Source organism: Cherax quadricarinatus, chromosome 64 (assembly GCF_038502225.1).
Source record: "Cherax quadricarinatus isolate ZL_2023a chromosome 64, ASM3850222v1, whole genome shotgun sequence".
Classification (NCBI taxonomy): Eukaryota; Metazoa; Arthropoda; class Malacostraca; order Decapoda; family Parastacidae; genus Cherax; species Cherax quadricarinatus.
Genome location: NC_091355.1, coordinates 6,933,111 through 6,953,761, shown reverse-complemented (window position 1 = coordinate 6,953,761; position 20,651 = coordinate 6,933,111). Strand labels below are relative to the sequence as shown.

The following is a 20,651-nucleotide window of genomic DNA, read 5'->3' as shown; positions in this document are numbered from 1 at the left end:
GATCAGTCACATGTGTAATGATTATTAACGTTAGGTATAGACATTAGGCTAGTAGACAGCAATCAACCAAGGAGGTGCTACCGTCTACCATATGAGTATGGAACAGAAGCCTGTTAAACATTTTCAACTCTGACAAGTTTGCTGATCTTTTGATCATCTTCTATCTCGGAAACACACTTAGTTAAGTATTTTACATACGTCTACTTATATTCGGTATACTCTTATACGTGCTTTTCTTTGTATTCACAGTTCTTATCCGTATAATTTCATTCCATTATTTAGAAGGTCTGGTCTAAGACTGGACCACGGTGGGATGGAGGGGGGTGATGTTTCTGGGTACCATTAACAGATATATCAGGGGGAGTGGCCCTTGATGAAGCCACCTCCAGCCACAAAATAACCAGTCATGGACGCCCACATGTCTTAATCGCGGAAAAAAAAATGCTCCTTTCAGTTATCTTGTAAAGTTGATTCATACATACCCTTTTTACAGCATTCACATTCTAAATGCAGATCCTCCGTTTTCGTGTTTGCCTGAGTGGTATCTGTAATGATTGTAGTGGGTAAGAAGGTATAGGAGTCAATAAAGGTGTATAGAGCATGTCAGGCCAAGGTTGTGGTTGGGTGGTGGTCCCCGCTGCTGTCTGATGAATGTTCCTGCTCCACTACTTGACCACCCGCGCCCACACTTACCTTTATAATGGATACGCTTACTTAACACTCCAAAAAGTGTGACTTGGTCAGGTCATTGTTTTCGTGAAATTGGGGAAGGGGTTATGCACAGGCTTCACGCAGGTAAGGAGGTAATGTAGAAGTTGGTTAGGGCCGTTAAAACAAGAAAGCTGCACTGGTTCATGCTAGGCAGGTCCTACATACACCTACTCATTTTCTCTCATGTATTTGTCCAACCTATTTTTAAAGCTACCTACGAGTAAGGTATTCGTTTCAAATAAGCTACTTGGAAATTTGTTCCAGTTTGTTTTATGCTAAAATAGCTTTTTTTTCTATATATCTAATACCTATTGACTGTATCTGAGCCATTAATTAAGACCACAATACTCCGGCATACTAATGACTCTAATCCCTAAACTAGGGATTAAAGTAAATGCATGGTACCTTTGATATATCTTTGAGGAGTTTCGAGTTTCTACCCCCGGAGCCCGGCCATGGGCCAGGCTCGTCTGGTGTTAGCCTAGTCAAATACACATCTTCCGGTGTATGTACCGTGTAGAGGTAGCGCTTCTTCTAGCTTAATTCCTTTAATTCTCTTGAGCTTTGGATGTCATTAAGCAATATCTGGCAAGCTGCACTCAGTTCGTGGGAATGAAAGGGGTGGTGAGGGCAGTGCACATGCTCCCTCGGTATAATTAACTGCTCCTTATGCAGGGGATACATATTCCATGAGGTATATCTCTTACTGTATATACACTGGGAGTTTGCTAATTAAAGCACTTCTTAGGGATTAAAGTATCTTTGTGACCTTTGTGGAGAATAGGAAGCAGTCAGATTTGATCAAAGAAAGGGAAGGGTGGCACTAATTCCTTTGATCAAGAACCCTTCAGCATCAAGTTCTAATCAGGATAAGCAAAGGCTATTGTTGATTCCTGGAGTCATGATAATATATAATATATACTTTAGGGCTTTGTCCCAATTCTGCACATTGCCATAACATACTGGAGTGAGACATACGGAAGGAAGTGCAGATAAACCCAGTGAAAATCTGGGGGTGCCATGGGCACAATAAGAGAACACTGTGAACATCTCTGTCCCCAGACAATTCAGCAATTTACCAGAAGATATCAGAAGCACTGCTGGGACAAGCGTAGAAATCTTCAAGAAGAAACTGGACAGGTATCTTCACCAGGTCCCAGATCAACAAGGCTGTGATGGATGTGTGGACCAGCAAGCTGCCAGCATCAGCAGCCAGCTTGGCCAGGCAAGCACCATGGCCCAAGGCCAGGAATAGAAAACTCTTAAAATTCATCAAAGTTACATTTCTTTGTAAAGTGGCTGGTTTGGGTATTTGGGTTCTGCCCAGTTTGACTGGTGTTTGTAATTATTTTAGGGTTCAGTTTTTTATTGTGGTGTGCATGTGACCTATTTTGGTTCCCAAATGACTTATGCTATGCCATAGTCACATTTAGTAAATGCCCTTGCAAATTCCTGTAGATCTAGATCACATCTGCATGGATTATGTAAATTATTTAAACTTTTCTTATTCTGTCTTTTACATGTAGTCTGTATGACTAAATTTCAGAAAAATTATGGTCTACATAGTGTCTACATAGTGCTGTAATCTGCTGAATGGAAAGAATGACCTAGCCCATGGCCAGGCTCCAGTAGTAGAAAGACTGGAAACTCATCAAAGGTATAGGAAATTTGGAAATCACAATTTTTTATCAAATTTTTGTGGTTAGTATTCAATTTAGGGGGTCATGTGCTAAACAAAGACAATAGGTTTTGCAATAAAATTTGAGGAAAAAATTAAGCTGTTTAAGAAATGATTGTCAGAAAAATATATTGCAGATTCTTTCATAATGAGGGTTATGTTCCTGTCAATTAGTGACGTAAAAAGCATGCTGTGCGAAGTGAAAACTTTACAGGAAAAATAGAGCTATGTTCCAGAGAATTCCAAAGTTAATCACAGCATTCTCTTTTAAACTCTATTAGATAAAAATTATTCCAGTATAACCTACCTCACATTATGTTAGTCACCATTTGTAGTATAAGTTTGAAGGTTGAAGTCACCATTTGTAGTATAAGTTTGGGAAAGGTTAAAGTGGGTCAGAGGTTGTCGTAACTTGCACGGCTTTTTGATCAGCTGACACTCCCTTATAAACTATCTTAGCCCCAAGAGGAGCCTCTTTCTGAGTCTTTTCCTCAGTCTGGATGTTATGTAACTTTTCTGTCATGTTTTCTGTCCTTGACTTTTTTTTTAAGCATGTAACACTTGGTACTACACAGACACATACTGATGAGTACTACATGCTGAGGAAGACACAGACACAATGATGAATGTTGTATACATGTACAGTGGACCCCCGCATAACGATTACCTCCGAATGTGACCAATTATGTAAGTGTATTCATGTAAGTGCGTTTGTATGTGTATGTTTGGGGGTCTGAAATGGACTAATCTACTTCACAATATTTCTTATGGGAACAAATTCGGTCAGTACTGGCACCTGAACATACTTCTGGAGTGAAAAAATATCGTTAACCGGGGGTCCACTGTACTTGAGAAAACACAGTCAGTCATACATTGATGAGTGCAATATGCTGACTACATAAGTTTTCATTTTTTTCTCATGGTTTTTAATTTTACGAATAGTTTATTCACTTGCACCAAACTTGGACAATTTGGATCACGCACGCACTACCTCTAAGTATTTATAACTCGCATTTTCTCAGCATCACAATAGATTAGTACTTATTCTTCTTAGCATTTACAGCATCCCTAGTATTCCTGCCAAGTGCCATGGTTAATATCCAGATTGGTGCACAATATAGGTATAGGTTTTATGGGAAGGGGGGTAAGTAGGAGGTAAGAAGCTGTGTCCATGAAATATTTTAATTCTGTAAGGCAATGCTGTGCCTCATAAGGAAAACAGTACCATGTGCAAATTTTATACATAACTTGGGCTACAGAAATGTATGGTGTTTTTGTGCTAGCATTTTACATGTTAACATTTTTTTTTTTTTTTTTAGAGATTTTGTATAGCATAATATTAAGGTTTTCTTGTGTTAAAAATTGTTTGGTAGCACTTTTTGAAATGTGTTGCCAAAAAATTGTGCAATGTGAAATTGTGTTATAAGATGGCTTGTATATATAAGAAGGCTTGCTGTATACAGCCTTTTCTCACAACAACTCTGATTTATGACAGGCTCTGATCAATTTGCATACCTAAATAATGTATATTAGAGCTGATTTCTTTGAAAAATATACCAGAAATGTTTTAAATGATGCAAAGGTGACATTAAAACAATATCAAAGATGGTTGACACAAACCACACTTAGCTATGAATTCGTTTACCGACATGGTCTTAGGAATGGAACTCCATCATTAAGTGAGGAGAGGATGTAATTGAATCATGTGGATTACAAAGAACATAGATTCCATGGTTTGACAGTGCAGCAAATAAACTTGTTACATTACACTTTTCATCTTGGGTTGAATATTTGTAGCAGTGTATTTTTATTATGTAAAATACATGTTCTAATGTTGTTCTGTACTGTTCTATTAAACTTTTTGCGACTATTAATAATGTTTGTTTTTTGCAGGAAAGTGTGTTGGAGGGTTGCGGTGGAGGAAACGCGGCCAAGGAAGTGTAACAAGTGAAGCATCATCTGGTGAAGAGGAGACACGCACAGCTCGTGAGCGCAGACCACGCCATCACACACCAGATCCTCCTAGGCGTATACTAACGCGCTTGGAGAAACAGCATAGTACTGAGGACGGCACTTCCAGCAGTAGTGGTAACTCTACACCGGATCATCGCCCAATTCGCCGACCCTATAGAAATAGTAGATTACAAAACTTCAGCACTGGACATAGTTACTCTGATGTTATAAGCATCAGTAGTAGTGTTAGCAGTAATAATAGTAGTAGCTTTAATACAAGTACAAGCGGCAGTAACACCAGTGCCAGCAGTACCAGTACGAGCAGTAGTAGCACGCCAGAACCTGAGCTACCATCCCGACCACCTTCACGTAGAGTTGCAGCAGCAGCAGCTCTTAGGCACCAGAAACTAGGCATTCACCGAGCTTCAGGGGGTAAGAGAGTACCAGCTAACAATGGTGCTACCAGACGACCCTCACAAAGATGGCGTAATGTATCACCTGTAACCCGTGTTTCTCAGCCTTCATTGCCATCCACAACACTTTACTCGAATAAAAACAAAAAAAATAACGAAAACAATAGGAATAGTACTAATTGTGAAGATAGTACTATCAAAAGTCAAAAAAGAAAAAATAATAGCCCAAACAGAGCATCCAATAAAAACAACAAGTGTGGTAGTGGTATTGACCTTGCAATTAAAGGGAAGACTCTGTTAGAAGCAAGATCACAGTTTTCACTTAAGCAAGATATTATTAAAGAAAATATCAAATCAGAGGCTGCTACTACAAATATTATTAATAATTCTGAGGATCCTGTTGTGGTTTATGAGAAGACTAATTTTCATCAGAATCAGTCACCACCAAATAGGAGAACAGTTGAAAATAGAAATTTGAGTAGGAAGAGTGCATTGAATTTAACAAAGGATTTATCAGCAAGTAAACCTATATCTTCACAATTAATAATTAAAAAAGAGTCTACAACTAGAGTAGCTCCATCCTGCAATAAATTATATAAGGAAAAGGACGAGATTAGTAAGGCGTGTCCAAAAAATGTCCGAAACACTGTCGTCGTACCACCTACAAGCAGCTCTTCTTTTAACGATGAAGTTTTTATAATTGAACCAAATAAAGAGACTTCCGAAAGTTCATTCCAAATTAGTTCAGTAACAGCTGAAAAAAACTTGAAGACTGTTGTAAAAAGCTCTAGTACAGGACTAGTTGCGAAAAAGCAGCCAACTCCCAGTTTATCCAAAGAGGAAAACTCTAAAAGAATATTCCCTTCTAGTTCGTTAGTTACATCTAGTGAGCAAATCAAGGATGAAAATCAGGGCAGGTCAGAAGTAACTTTAAAAGTCTTAGTGGAAAAAGACAAGTCTCCTTGTGAAAAACTTCCCCAAACTATCAAGGAATTGCCTACTAAAGCAGCGTTGGAGTGTTCTGCCTCAAAAGAAAATAAAGACAAAACAGAAATCTCTAATATATGTACTTGTGTGTGTGGCAACACTTCAGTTAGTGATTCACTTGTGACTACTACTGCTGTAGTAAGGAAGCCTAATTTAGGTGAGAATGTGATAGAAACCACGGGTGTTATACGAACAACAGGTGATAGTTCTGCATTTGTTAGCCAGCATGACAAAAGTGTTAAGAGTGCCAATTTTGGCCCAAGTGCCAACAGTGTTGTGGTGAACAGCAGCATTGCTGCAGTGTGTGACGTAACCACTACAGTGAGTACAGTGTGTACAGTGTCGACTGTGACTAGTGTGTCTATAGTGCCAGGCACAACCAGTGCCATTGTTAGTTCATCCAATGTCACTGGACTTACTTGGTCTTCAGAAAGCTTCAAGGTGAACTCTAGTAGTAATAGTAACAATAGTTGTAGTACTAATAGTAACCGTGGGTGTGCAGAGGTGGCGGGCGTGGTGAGCGGGCGGGCAGTCACCATTACAGCAACTAGCGGGCCAGGTCCCACGTGCAGTTCCCGTGTGGCCTCCCCACCTTCTGTAAGCATCACGGCAGTGGTGCGTAGCCCTGTCCACCTCCAGCCCGCCAACCCCGACCCTGCCCATCTTGCCCCGCACCATCATGACGGGGCACCTCACACATCCCTGCACCACCAACCGGCCCACCCATATCATCACCAACAACATCACCAGCTCCAACAACATCAGTCACAGCAGCTTAGCACCCCGTCAACAGCCACCAGGATGGATCATTGTGACGGCTCAAGTGACTCCGGTGTGAGTGTAACTGAGCGTTCTGTGTCACGCTCTTCAGTTCTGAGTGATGACAGGTCATCTTCAGCAGAAGTGAAGCCCAACACACCTACACCTGCAGCTGGTCAAACAAAGACATCACAGGCATCCTCACTCTTCATAGACCGTAAGGAACCTGTTCGTGTTTGGCGTGACCCATCACTTGTGTCTCAGTCAGAGCACACAGTGCGTCACATTCATTCTGTGCAGCACACCAGCATGTCACAGCACTATCCAGGGGTGCCACCCCCTCACCTTGCAGCTCCAACTGGGGGCTCTGGTGGTTCCCACGGACCTGCTCACCATGGCTCACATGGCCAACCTCCTGCATCCATTGCACATGGTCTGCCTCCTGGCTTACCCTATCCAACACACCCTGGAGCAGGTACTGCAGGTGTACCCCCACCCTTGCATCTGCCTCCTGGTCTTCAACAACCACTTGCTGGCTTGTATCCATCTATTTCTCACGATGTGTGGAAGCAGCTTACTCCAGTACCCCCACTGCCACCACATGCATATGGTCTTCTACCTCACCATCAAGAAGAACTGCTTCAGCTGGAACGTGCTCGGGAAATGGATCGGGAGCGTGTTGAGCAGGAGAGACTTCATAGGTAAGTAATATGTACTTTATATATTAAAATAATCTTTTATTCCATATAATGTTTTTAAGTGAATGTCTTTTTTTAAAGGATCTAAAAAAAATTCCAAAGTGCATGCCATTAAGATTTTAAGTAGTCTACTAATATTTAAAAAAATTAGTTATGATAAGTAATGCAGGTTTAAAAAGAAGTGGGTTCATAAGAGTTGAATATATTGGGAAATATCACAAAAGAAAAAAGTAGTAGAGCATAGTAATATATAACTGTATTTTGTAAAATATTTCCAAAAGAAATTTAGTTCATCATTATTGGTCATTTTTGTTTTATGCGAGTAATTCTGTATAAATCCAAGACGGGTTACTTTTAACACAATTTATTCATAGATACAGTGGTCCCTCGCTTTTCGTAGTTCTCGGCAATCGTAAATTTCGCCAGTCATTGGGGTATTTTTGTATAAACATGGACTCGCTTTTCATAGGTTGACTCGCGAATAATAGTTCGTCCGGGACGCGTACGCACGGTGTGAGCTGGGGAGGCCTCCCTACCAAGCCAGTCTGGCATTGTTTACCAGTGAGTGAAGGTCCCCTCAAATGCTCCTACGAAATATTTCATAATATTCCACTCATTTTAGTGCTTGCAAGTACTAAATAAGCTACCATGGCTCCAAAGAAAGTTCCTAGTGCCAAGCCTGTGGTAAAGAAGGTGAGAAATATGTACAGTGACAAAGTCTTGGGCCATTTTAGGGAAGTGTTAAAGAGACGCCAGAAACAGAGCTCTCTCCACAGTTACTTTGCGAGACAGGACTAGAGTGACTCTCAAGGTGGTCCTAGTGGCATTAAGAAACAGAGAAGAGAAGCAACCCCAGAGAAGCAATTGGTACCTGAGGTGTTGCTGGAAGGGGATTCCCCTTCCAAACTGTAAACAATCCAATCTCTCTCCTCCTCCAGTCTCCCATACACTAAGAAGAATCTCCAATAAAGGTAAGTGTTATGCTGTTAATGTTTCATTCATCATTTCCCATTGTATTGTTTATGTACTACATGTATATTTCATGTAAAAAAATTTTTTGTTTTAATACTTCTGAGTGTCAGGAACGGATTAATTGTATTTACATTATTTCTTATGGGGAAAATTGATTCACAAATCGTAAATTTTGTTTGTAGTAGCTCCTCCAGGAACGAATTAATTACGAAAAACGAGGGACCACTGTATATCAAAGAACTGAAGGAAAATATCACATAGAAAGTGTGATATCAAGAACAGTGGAATAGTGGGAAGGATGCAATTTTTCTTGGACAATTCATGATGCACAACCCCACCGTTACACCATAGTCACAAAATCCACCACCACCACCAAATTCACCCACCACCTCGACTAGCATCATTCCATACTCATCCATGCATTCCCTTCCCTCCATACCTACCACCAACCACATTTAACCCTTTCAGGGTTTCCGACGTACTAGTACGGCTTACGCACCAGGGTTATTGACGTACTAGTACGCCTAAATTCTAGCGCCTTCAAATCTAGCGAGAGAAAGCTGGTAGGCCTACATATGAAAGAATGGGTCTATGTGGTCAGTGTGCACAGTATAAAAAAAATCCTGCAGGACACAGTGCATAATGAGAATAACAAAAACTTTGACCATGTTTTTGGTTTAAAACAGCGACTTTGCATTGTATTTTCGTATGATATTTATGGTTGTATTATAGTTTTCCTGGTCTCATTTTATAGAATGGAAGACATATTACAGAAACTGAGATGATTTTGATTGGTTTCACAATGAAAAGTACCTTGAAATTGAGCTCAAAGTAACAGAAATGTTTGATTTTTTCCAAAGTTCAAAAGTAAACAAATCATGCCACGCATCCAATATACGTCAACTGGTGAATCTGATATTCTTTCACAAGTGCGCTGATATTATTTATACATTTCTACACTACTGCAGTAGTCTGCATAACAGTAAATCTTCTATTTTTTGTCAGAATAAAAATTCAAAGTGGAAAGCAAAAGAAATGTAAGAGGGGCCTGGGGACGTGACTGTTGAACAGAGGAAATGTTATTTTAGTGCCAGGAATGTCTGTCTTGTTTATTCTGGGTCCTATTTGGAAACTGGCATCTTTTGAAATTTGTGTGATATTGGCAAAATTGCTAATTTCTGACCACTTTATTGGATAGTTGAAATCGGTAAATGGGTGGTTTCTTGTACTCATTCAATAGAAAAAATGGAGTTCTAGCAAAACGGTTATGATTTTTGTCGACTAGTACACTGGAATTAGCCGAAAATAGGGCTCAAAGTGGGCAAAATCGCCGATACGTAAACATCGTCGAGACCGCTAACTTCACAAGAGCATAATTCCGTAAGTTTTCCATCAAATTTCATACTTTGGTGTCATTATGATTGGGAAAAGATTCTCTGCCTTTTCACAAAATATTTTTTTTTTTCCAAAAAATTTTCGACCCTAAGAACAAGTTTATGGGAGGGCCTCTCGAACCTGAAAGGGTTAAACCCTTAAGAACTATAGAAAAGCCAGGAAAACTGTCCACAGTGTAGCAGTTGCATGATCTATCTACTATATACGTATGCCAGATATGCAGAGCTGGAATACGTCTTGAATGTATTGGTCTGTCTGATGAAAACAGAAGGAATGGAATGCAGTATCACTGTATCTTTTGGATACAGTGGACCCCTGGTTTTTAGCCTTAATCCGTTGCAGAAGGTCAGCCGAAATCTGAACTGGACGAAAACCTAGGTAATATTTCCCATAAGAAATAATGTAAATCTAATTAATCCGTTGCAGACACCCAAAAATATTAACGAACAATACATTTTATAGAGAATAACTATAGTTTTACACACAGAAAACAATGAGAAATAAATATAAAGCACTAATTTTAATGGATAAATGAACATTTAAATCATTTTTACCTTTATTGAAGACTCCTGTTGGCATATTCTTTACGAGATCTGCATGCAACTGCCTTGCCTTTTCACAAATTATTGCCTCCACAACACTATCTCCCGCTAACTGTTTTTCGTTGATCCACGCCAACAACAACTTCTCAATTGTTTGCCATCACTACCGCCCTCTACCGCCATCACTACCACCATCACAACCACTACCACCCTCTACTACCACAATCCCTACCACCCTTTACCTTTGTAGAGGGTGGTAGTGATATTTCTCCACAAAACTTCACAACTCATTCTATGAGTTCTCTCTTGAATTCTATCGTGGTTCTCACCTTCTTTACCAAAGGGCTTGCACTCTGAAATTTCTTTGGCCCCATGGTACTTATTTCACAGTCACAATCAATAAACCGGCACAAAAAAACAGTAGAGGAATGCATGGAGAGACACAGGCAGACTGAGTGTGGTATGCATGAGAAGCTGCATCCTGGGTGGGTGGATGTGTCTGATACTGATGATTTCCGAGCGGATGTATGAAACCTGGGGGAAAATTTCACCGAAAAAAGTGCTCGAAATCCAAATTGCACAATTTCTGCACCAGTGAAGAACTGGGGGTCCATTGTATTTGAAAAAGCCAAAAGTTGACCAGTGCTTCTGTAAAGATTACAGAAGCACTGGTCAGCATCCTTACATCAAACAAGGAATCATTCATGACTGGCTTTCTTAACTGTGCAAAGACCTGTCAACAGAGACAATGATAAATCTGGCACGGTCCACCAAGCCAAGACATATAAAAGAAATGACACCACTGTTGTCTTAAAGTTTTGTGTCTGATACCATTGGTCATGGTGGGTCTGGAGCTAATACTGGTGCAGTTTCTGATGGTCCTGTCACTGGTACCGTGATCATAATTTTTTTTTTTTTTTTTTGGCACTGGTGACCCTGATTTTTTTTTTTTTGTTGATGGTCGTAATGAGGCTAGTGATAGCACTGTTATCAGTGCTGACGCTGTTGATGTGTTGCTTCCGGCTCTCGTATAGATCTGGAAATTATACCTGTTGGGAACCCAGAGCACCGATATTGAAACTAACAAAAAGGGAGCTTGTATACACAACCATAAGAAGATATGACAAAAATCTCTTAAATAAAGGCAGATGTTGCTCCAGATCTTGCATATATTTTTGCCCAAAGGGATGGTGTTATTAATCAAGTTATCTGGCAGATTTTAACCAAACTTCCAAGGGTTGCTTGATTATAGCTTTTAGTGCCAGGAAGTGGAAAAAAAATGGCAAGAAATGCTTAAAATGTATTACCACTTAACCCTTAAACTGTCCAAGCAGATCTATGTTCACATGCGTAGTGCTCCAAAAGTAGATCTACATTTTTTTTACATATTTGCAAATATAAAAAAAAAAACGTAGATCAAAGTTTTTTTACACGTTTTCAAATGTAAAAAAAAAAAAAGATCTACTTTTTTTACATACTTTCAAATGTTGAAAAAACGTAGATCTACGTTTGGGCAGTTTAAGGGTTAAGACTCATGCTGGACTGGAGTCAAAGCAAGTGGTGGGCCCATCAACAAACCCTTGGCACAGCAACTGGCATTATATCATTTTTTGTGTTTACAGATGTGCAGGGTATCAAACTGAAGAAAGATAGTAAAATACCATTTATTAGTAGTCGTTTTGTAGTCAGATGCAATGTTTGTAGCCTTCACATGGATTCACATGAAATACTATTTTATGGTGTAGCCTTATCCTCAATTTACTTTTCAAAAAATCATTGATAGCATGTCCATGCATTCTACCACAGGCCCAGACCCCATATTCATTAAAACATTTCAAAACACCACTATCTCAGGCTTTTAATATTAAAAGGAGAAGGAGCCTGGACAGTTGTCATTAAAAACCACCAGTATTGCCAGACTTCACAAAGGTGGCAGTAAAACAACACATCATCAAAGTAATTGAATGGGTCCTGAGAAGCATGATTGCCAATCACATGGTACATGTATCACAAAAGTTACACAATCCAAGGTAGCAAGGGTTTAGAGCAGGTTGCTTTTGCCTTAACAGTAGCTAGATCATTATGATATGGTCTTGGTCTTGGATGCATTGGAAGACAAGAGAAATGTTGATGTACTGCCAATTGATTTTGAAAAAGCCTTAAAGAAGTGCAATCATGGTGTGATAACCCACAAAATGTGTGCAAAAGGAATAAATGGTAAAGTGGGCAGATGGATATATAACTTCTTAACAAATAGAACAAAGTAAAGGTCAGCCATCAGTAATCTGGCACTAATTTTGGCTAGCATAATTTCAAATTTCTGGGGTTGCTACACCAACCTTCCGCTACTGTTTGGTGGTGCTACTTGGTGCATAAGTGATTCCGATTTCTTTTTCTCCATTTATTGTTATAACCTGCTTACTTTTAGCCCTAGCCATGGTTCCAACAAATAAAAGAAATCTTCTGTCAGACACCATGAGCTCAGCTCACTCAGGTAAGCTGTGACCAGGAAATTTTGGCCTACACATAAGAGAATAATAGGTCTGTGTGGTAAGTGTGCAATATATAAAAAAAAATCCTGCAGCACACAGTGCATAATGAGAATAAAATTGCGACCGTGGTGTAAAACAGCGACTTTGCGGTGTATTTTCGTATGGTTTTTATGGTTGTATTCTTGTTTTTTGATCTCATTTGATAGAATGGAAGATATATACAGAAGCAGACATGATTTTGATTGGTTTCACGATGAAAAGTACCTTGAAATTGAGCTCAAAGTAGTGGAAATGTTTGATTTTTGCCGATGTTCAAGAGTAAACAATTGATGTCACCATCCTTGTCCAACTGGCCAGTCTAATACGCGGTCACGAATGGGTTGACATTATTTATACAATTATTACAATAATGCAGTAGTCTGCATAACAGTAAATATTTTTTGTGTGAATAAAAATTTTAAATGGAAAGCAAGAGGGGCCTGGAGATGTGACACATGAACAGAGAAAATGTTATTGTAGTGCCAGGAATATCTGCAGTGTTTATTCTTGACCGTATTTTGAAATTGGCATGTTTTGAAACTTGTGTGAAGTTGGCCAAATAACCAATTTCTGACCACTTAATTTTGTAGTTGAAATAGATGAATGGGTGGTATCTTGTACCAGTCGACAGAATAGATGGAATACTAGTGAAATAGCTATGAGTTTGGTAGACTGGAATAATGGAATGGGCCAAAAAATAGGGCGCAAAGTGGGTGAAATCGTTGATGCGTAATTATTGCCGTTGGGTTAAGTGTATTCTAACCTAACCACTCCGTAATCCGGCAAAATCACTAATCCAGCACCCTACAGGCCCCGATGATGCCAGATTAAGGATGGCCAACCTGTAGTAGTAAACAGTGAAATCCAGGGCTGCCACAGTGAAAAGCTTGGTTTCTCAAGGTACAGTATTCCCTCCATTTGTTTCTCATTCTTATATCCAATATAAGCAACGCTATGAACCATAGCACTGTAGCATCCTTTGCTTGTGATGCCTGAATCTCTGTATGAGTGGCATTTGTCAAAGGTACAGTGATTTTCAAGCTGATATAAATCAGTCCCTCCAGTCAACCTCAGATGATATGATAATCTTGATCTTCAAGTCACTTCTTCTCTACAGCCTGGATTACTGCAATATACTGACAGCTTCTTTCAGGGCAAGTGAGATTGCTGAGCTAAAAAACATAGAGAACCTTCACTGCTTATTTACTTGAAATCAGAGAGCTGAACAACTATGAACACTTGAACTTTCTACAACAGCATTCCTTGAAATGTAGGTGAGAAAGTTATATCGTAATTTACACTGGAAAATCCTGGAGGGACTGGTCCCAAACCTGCACACTGAACTTGCTCCGTATGAGAAAAAAGAGCCTTTGCAGATGCAAAGCAGTAATGTATCGGATATCCGCATCCATGGAACACCTGCACAATTTCTTACATCCGCATCAGCATTCTACTGTAAACAGGTATCCGCATCCGAATCTGCGGAACATCCACACAATTTCTTACATTCGCATCCACAAAATAAGTAAGGCATCCTCATACACATCCGCATCCACATCCACGGATATCTAAAGTTTCACATCTGATACATCTCTAGTGCAAAGTATCCCCAGTAAAAAGCAGGGGAGCATCAAGTACACTAAGAACTCAAGTGATTGTCAAAAGTCCATGACTTTTCAGCACCCTCCCTTCGTGCATAAAAGGAATTACAAGCAAGCCTCAGGCTGTCTTCAAGAAGGTACTTGACAGGTTCCTCGAGTTAGTTCCTCACCTGCCAGGTTGTGGTTTGTATGTTGGATTGCATGTTGCCAGCAATATCAGCCTTACTAATCAGGACTTGATCCACCAGGAAGCCTGGTCTGTGACTGTTTACAGCAGAGGCATTAACTCTCAGAAGCATCCCTTGGGCATGGGTCAGTGAAAATAATTACAAATGGGGTTGTGCAAAGTATCAGTATTGGTAGGTATCAGCCTAAAATTGATTATAGGTGTCGGTATCAGCATGTATCGGTCAATTTTAATGTTACGAGTAGTAGTGGGGATCAGTATAGGTATTGCCTTAAAGCTAAGTAATGGTGTCGGCTTATAATTGAGTATTGATATGGGCAAAAAAAAACAATTACTGTCCTATTACAAATTGCAATGTAAAAAAAGAATAGCAGTGTTATTCAGTACTATTTTCATAAAATAAAGAAGTTTCGTATTGGCACACAAAGTTTATTTTGGAAATATTTTACTGACTATAGTTATTACATGATATTACTACACCGTATATAGATTAGGCATCATAAATGTGCATGTACACACAAAACGAGACTGCTCACTGTAACCTATTGTTTTAAATATATAATACTGAAATGTGTATGTGTTCCTCACCTAAATTAGTAATTCATAGGATTACTCTTTCTCTTGATTCACTCCTTAAGTCTCCTAGGCGCTGATAAGGCTAGCTTGTGGAGGATTGAAAAATCAATGCCGTCCCACACCTGCTTAATGGCAATCAAGATGTTGTTAGAGGACATGTCCATGCCACGACGCTTAAACTCACCTAATTCACCTAATTGTGGTTGCAGGAGTCAAGACTCAGCTCCTGGTCCTGTCTCTTCACTGGTTGCTACTAGGTCTTCTCTCTCCCTGCTCCATGAGCTTTATCATACCTCGTCTTAAAACTATATATGGTTCCTGCCTGCCTCCACTACATCACTTGCCAGACTAGTCTACCTCTTGACAACTCTATGACTGAAGAAATACTTCCTCACATCTCTTTGACTCATCTGAGTCTTCACCTTCCAATTGTGACCCCTTGTTTTTGTGTCTCGTCTCTGAAACGTCTTGTCTCTGTCCACCTTATCTATTCCTCACAGTATTTTGTATGTTGTTATCATGTTTTCCCTAACCCTCCTGTCCTCCAGTGTCGCCAGGCCGATTTCACTTAACCTTTCTTCATAGGACATTCCCCTTAGCTCTGGAACTAGCCTTGTGTACAGTATTATCAAGTTTGCCAGACGCCCATATGCTGCAGCAGTTATCTGGTTGATGTGTGCTTCTGGGGATGTGCTTGGTATTATACTCACCCCAAGATCTTTCTTCTTGAGTGAGGTTTGCAGTCTTTGGCCGCCTGGCCTATACTCTGTCTGTGGTCTTTTTTGCCCTTCCCCGATCTTCATGACTTTGCATTTGGCGGGGTTTAATTCGAGGATCCAGTTACTGTACCACATGTCCAGCCTGTCCAGGCCTCTTTGAAGTCCTGCCTGATCCTCATCTGGTTTAATTCTCCTCACTAGCTTCACATCATCTGTGAATATGGACACTTGTGAGTCTATCCCTTCCATCGTGTCATTCACATATACTAAAAATAACATTGGTCCTAGGACTGACCTCTGTGGGACCCCGCTTGTCACAGGTGCCCACTGTGATACCTCATCGCGTACCATGGCTCTTTGTTGCCTCCCTGTCAGGTATTCTCTGATCCATTGCAGTGCCCTTCCTGTTATACGTGCCTGATCCTCTAGCTTCTGCACTAATCTCTTGTGAGAAACTGTGTCAAAGGCCTTCTTGCAGTCCAAGAAAATGCAATCAACCCACCCCCCTCTCTCATGTCTTACTTCCGTTACCTTGTCATAAAACTCCAGAGGTTTGTGACACAGGATATGCCTTCCATGAATCTGTACTGGTTGTCGTTTATAATCTTGTTCCGTTCCAGGGGCTCCACCATTCTCCTCCTGATAATCTTCTCCAAGATTTTGCATACAATACACATCAGTGACACTGGTCTGTAGTTTAGTGCCTCATTTCTTTCTTAAAAATGGGGACTACATTTGCCATCTCCCTCTCTAAGGACCCATAGAGAGATGTCCAGTCCCACCTTGAGGTATCAAGGTCACTTAGCAACTTCTTCACCTCCTCCTTGGTTGTGTGTATTTCATCCAACACTTGTTCATATATCCCTTGTTGGTGTACCCCTCTGTTCTGTCTTCCCAGAGTCCACTCTGTCTCCACTGTAAATACTTCCTTAAATCTCATGTTGAGCACTTCACATACTTCTTGGTCGTTTCTTGTGAGCACCCCACCTTCTTTCCTCAGCCTAATTACCTGGTCCTTGATTGTTGTCTTCCTCCTGATGTGGCTATACAGCAGTTTCAGGTCAGATTTGACTTTTGATGCTATGTTATTTTTGTACTGTCGCTGGGCCTCTCTCCTTATATGTGCATACTCGTTTCTGGTTCTTCAACTAATCTCTTTATTTTCCTGGGTCCTTTGCCTCCTGTACTTTTTCCATTCTCTAATGTACTTAGTTTTTGTCTCCCTGCACCTTCAGGTAAACCAAGGGCTCGTTCTTGTCTTCCCATTATTTCTGTTGCCCTTAGGAACAAACATTTCCTCTGCCTCCTTGCATTTTGTTGTTATGTAGTCCATTTCGTTTACTGATTTTCCTACCAATTCTCTTTCCCACTGAACCTCCTGAAGGAAGTTCCTCATACCTGTGTAGTCCTCTCTTTTGTAGTTTGGCTTTTCCTATTCTACTCCTGTTACCCTCTCCTCTTGTAACTCTACTATGTATTCTAAGCTCAGAACCATGTGATCACTAGCTTCACAGGGCCTTTCATATGTGATGTCCTCAATGTCTGAGCTACTCAGGGTGAACACGAGGTCCAGTCTTGCTGGTTCATCCTCGCCTGTCTCTCTCTGGTTTTCCAGTACCACATCCATCATCTTGGCTCTCCATGTTTCAGGACCCTCATGTGGCTCCAGGTTTTATTAATTAATCTCCCTGTGGTTGAAATCACCTATAACCAGCAACTTTGCTCCACTCGAATGAGCTCTTTTGGCCACCTCAGTTAGTGTGTCCACCATTGCTCTGTTGCTCTCTTCATATTCCTCTCTTGGCCTCCTGCAGTTCTGTGACAGTTTATACATCACTGCAATGACTACCTTATGTCCCCCAGACTGAATTGTACCTACTATGTAATCCCTTTCTCCAATCTCGTCCATTCCTTCTATTTCCTCAAATCCCCATGGATTCTTAAAGAGCAGTGTAACCCCTCCCCCTCTGCTCCTTCTATCTTTCCTCAGGATCTGATATCCGGGTGGGAAGATTGCATCTGTTATCATTCCAGTAAGTTTTGCTTCTGTGACTGCTATGATGTCTGGGGATGTCTCCTTGATTCTTTCATGCCATTCCTCACATTTATTTGTTATTCCATCCGCATTCATATAGCAAACCTTCAGCTTCTTTTCTAAAACTGTGGTCCAGGGAGAATGTGTATGTGTGTGTGTGTGTGTGTGTACTCATTTAATTGTGGTTGCAGGGGTCGATTCATAGCTCCTGGCTCCTGTGTGTGTGTGTGTGTGTGTGTGTGTGTGTGTGTGTGTGTGTGTGTGTGTGTGTGTGTGTGTGTGTGTGTGTGTGCGTGCATGCGTGTGTTGTGTTTAGCTTGAAATAGTTCTTCATATTCTAACTTGAAATAGGGCTTAAAGTAGCTATAATCGATTTTTGACGATTTTCCCAAGGAAGTGCAACCCCCTACCATCCCCATTCATCCCCCCACCATCCGGTCTGTTTTACAGGTTTTTGTTAAGTCTGCTTCAGTAATTAGGACACTTAAACCATGACCAATCATTCCTGGTTACATTTTATTATCCGAGAGATAGGGTCAAACTTCTATTTTCTGTGTTTGTTGACTGATTCAAAACTGAGATCGTGTTATATAGAAGGCGCCTGGGGACGTGATTAATGAACAACAGAAAGGTTGCTTTAGTTGCTAGAATGCATGGTGTTTATTTCGGATTCGGTATTTCAATCTGAATTTGTTGACTTGTGTAAAATTGGCCAGATTACAGACTTCTGTGCACTTTATAGGGTCTATCTGGGGGTCAACGCCCCCATAGCCCAGCCCTTAACCAAACCTCCCAGTGGATCAGGGCCAGATCAACCAGGCTGTTAATGCTGACTGCACGTAGTCCAACGAATAAACCACAGCCTGTCTGGTTGGGTACTAAAGGCAGCTATGGGGTCTATTGGTAATTCCCTTTATGCCTGGTGGGAGGCTGTTGTACAGTCTTGGGCCCTGGACATTGATTGTGTTTTCTCTTAGTGTACTAATAGCGCCCCTGCTTTTCGTTGGGGGCATGTTGCACCGTCTGCCCAGCCTTTTGCTTTTGTAGTGAGTGATTTCTGTTTGCCGATTTGGGACCATTCCCTCTAGGATTTTCCAAGTGTAGATAATGTATCTCTATCGCCTGCGCTCCAGTGAGCACATGTCAAGTGACTCCAAGCGTTTTGATAGATGAATGGGTGGCGGCTTCTGCCTAGTCGAAGGCATACTAACAAAATGACTCAGAATTGGTCAAAGTGGGCGATCCCGACATTGTCTCCGCTGAAGATCTCAGACGAAGATCGAAATATAAAGTTTCTTTTTTTTCACTCTTTCTGTTTCCACGTGGGCTTCCTCAAAAACATTTGACAAATGTGACCATGTTGCAATAAATCATAGAATTATGTGCAAGAGGAATAAATGGAAAAGTAAGTTTAATATTTCTAACGAAAAGAACCTAAAACGTGTTAAGTAAAAGGACAGAAATACAACTAATATATACCCTCTGTGTCTATGTATTGTTCGTAACGGCTTGATAAAGCTCCTGGAGAGCGAAACGTTGCCACAATAAAATGTCACATTGGTTGTATTTGTGTCCTTTTACTTAACATATTGTCGACAATTCTATCACTATTAATACAACCTAAAACGTGATAACGAATAGAGTAAAATAAAGGTTGCCACAGTGAAGAGCTCTGTTCTTCAAGGAACAACACTAGTCCATGTTCTCTTTCTCATATCTGACATAGATATAACTCATAGTACAGTATCATCCCTTGAAAATAGTAGAATCGGCATGAGTGGCATCCATTATCCCTTTCACTGTTGAGACTCCCATAATTAAGGGACTACCGAGTCATTTCGTGCAAGGAGTGGGGGAGGCATTGCCCTACCCTTCCTCATTGTACATTTAGACTAACTGTCACCATTACCACCCCAGTGCCTTTTGCACCACTAGAACTGTGCCTCCCACTACTACGAGTCGGTGTAAGGTGAGGACTAAAAAGTGGTGTTGTCCCAAGCGCTCTTGCAAACCCTGTTAGAAGGACGGTTGTCAGGCAGTCGGAGCTGGGTGGCCAGCGTTACCACAGTGCGCGAGTAGCAGTGCTGGAAGTACGGCCAGTTTTGCGTCGGGTAGTGAGGTGCTCAAGTGATAAACTCTTGTAAAGTGAACAATAAGTGGGCTTCTGTGTGTATGGAGAGTAGAACATGATAATGAATGTTTAAAAGAGCATGCTGGGCAAGTATCCGTATAAGGGAGTGTGGCTGGGCTCGCCTCTGCTGGTCTACACTCCATGACGTTGTCCTCATCTCACCATTCTTCATTCACTTTGTTTTTTTTTACTAGCTCTATATGCTGAATATATTGATTACATTATGCGAATGGTGACTAATTCTGGACTATATGGTGAAGCCGATGAAGAATACATAAGAGTAAATGGAAAACTGTTCTGGGGTAATAGTAAATGTTGTGTGATATGGCAGCGTAGTGTGCCCAGGGCAGCGTGGCCTGGTCGGACGGGCTGGGTCAGCGGCGCCGAGGCCCGGTTCACCCTGTACTTGTTGCAGGACTCCAGCCTCACAAGCTAGCCAGCCTCCTCTTGCTTCCTCCACCTCTCCCCCCTCCATCATCACGGCTACACCCACGCCGCCACACACCTTGAACTTAGCCCCGGACACGGGTGCATCACCGTCACGGAGTGCGATCTTGTCTGGGAGGAACGAAGTGCATTCAGCAATACCGGCTGCCCACCACTAAATGAGGGAGGGAGACATATGAGACAGTGTAGTAGGCCTGCTCCATACTTAGGTAGAGCCAACTCATTTAGAGTGGAGAGTGGCAGGTAACGGTGTAAGTTATCAGGTCAATATTCGTGGAAGCATGGTGTTGCAGCCTGAGAGTTCCAGTTATGTTGG

The 20,651-nt window shown here is 41.0% G+C and overlaps 1 protein-coding gene across 5 annotated transcripts in view; it reads left to right on the top strand.

Annotated features, from left to right (window-relative positions):
* Kdm3 (Lysine demethylase 3) overlaps nucleotides 1-20,651 on the top strand; it is a 1,464,865-nt gene that overhangs the window by 1,280,991 nt on the left and 163,223 nt on the right. For all 5 annotated transcript variants that reach the window (XM_070098742.1, XM_070098744.1, XM_070098743.1 and 2 more), the window contains one exon: nucleotides 4,283-7,202. In XM_070098742.1, the coding sequence (XP_069954843.1) occupies nucleotides 4,283-7,202 (2,920 nt within the window). The remainder of the gene's footprint in view (nucleotides 1-4,282; nucleotides 7,203-20,651) is intronic.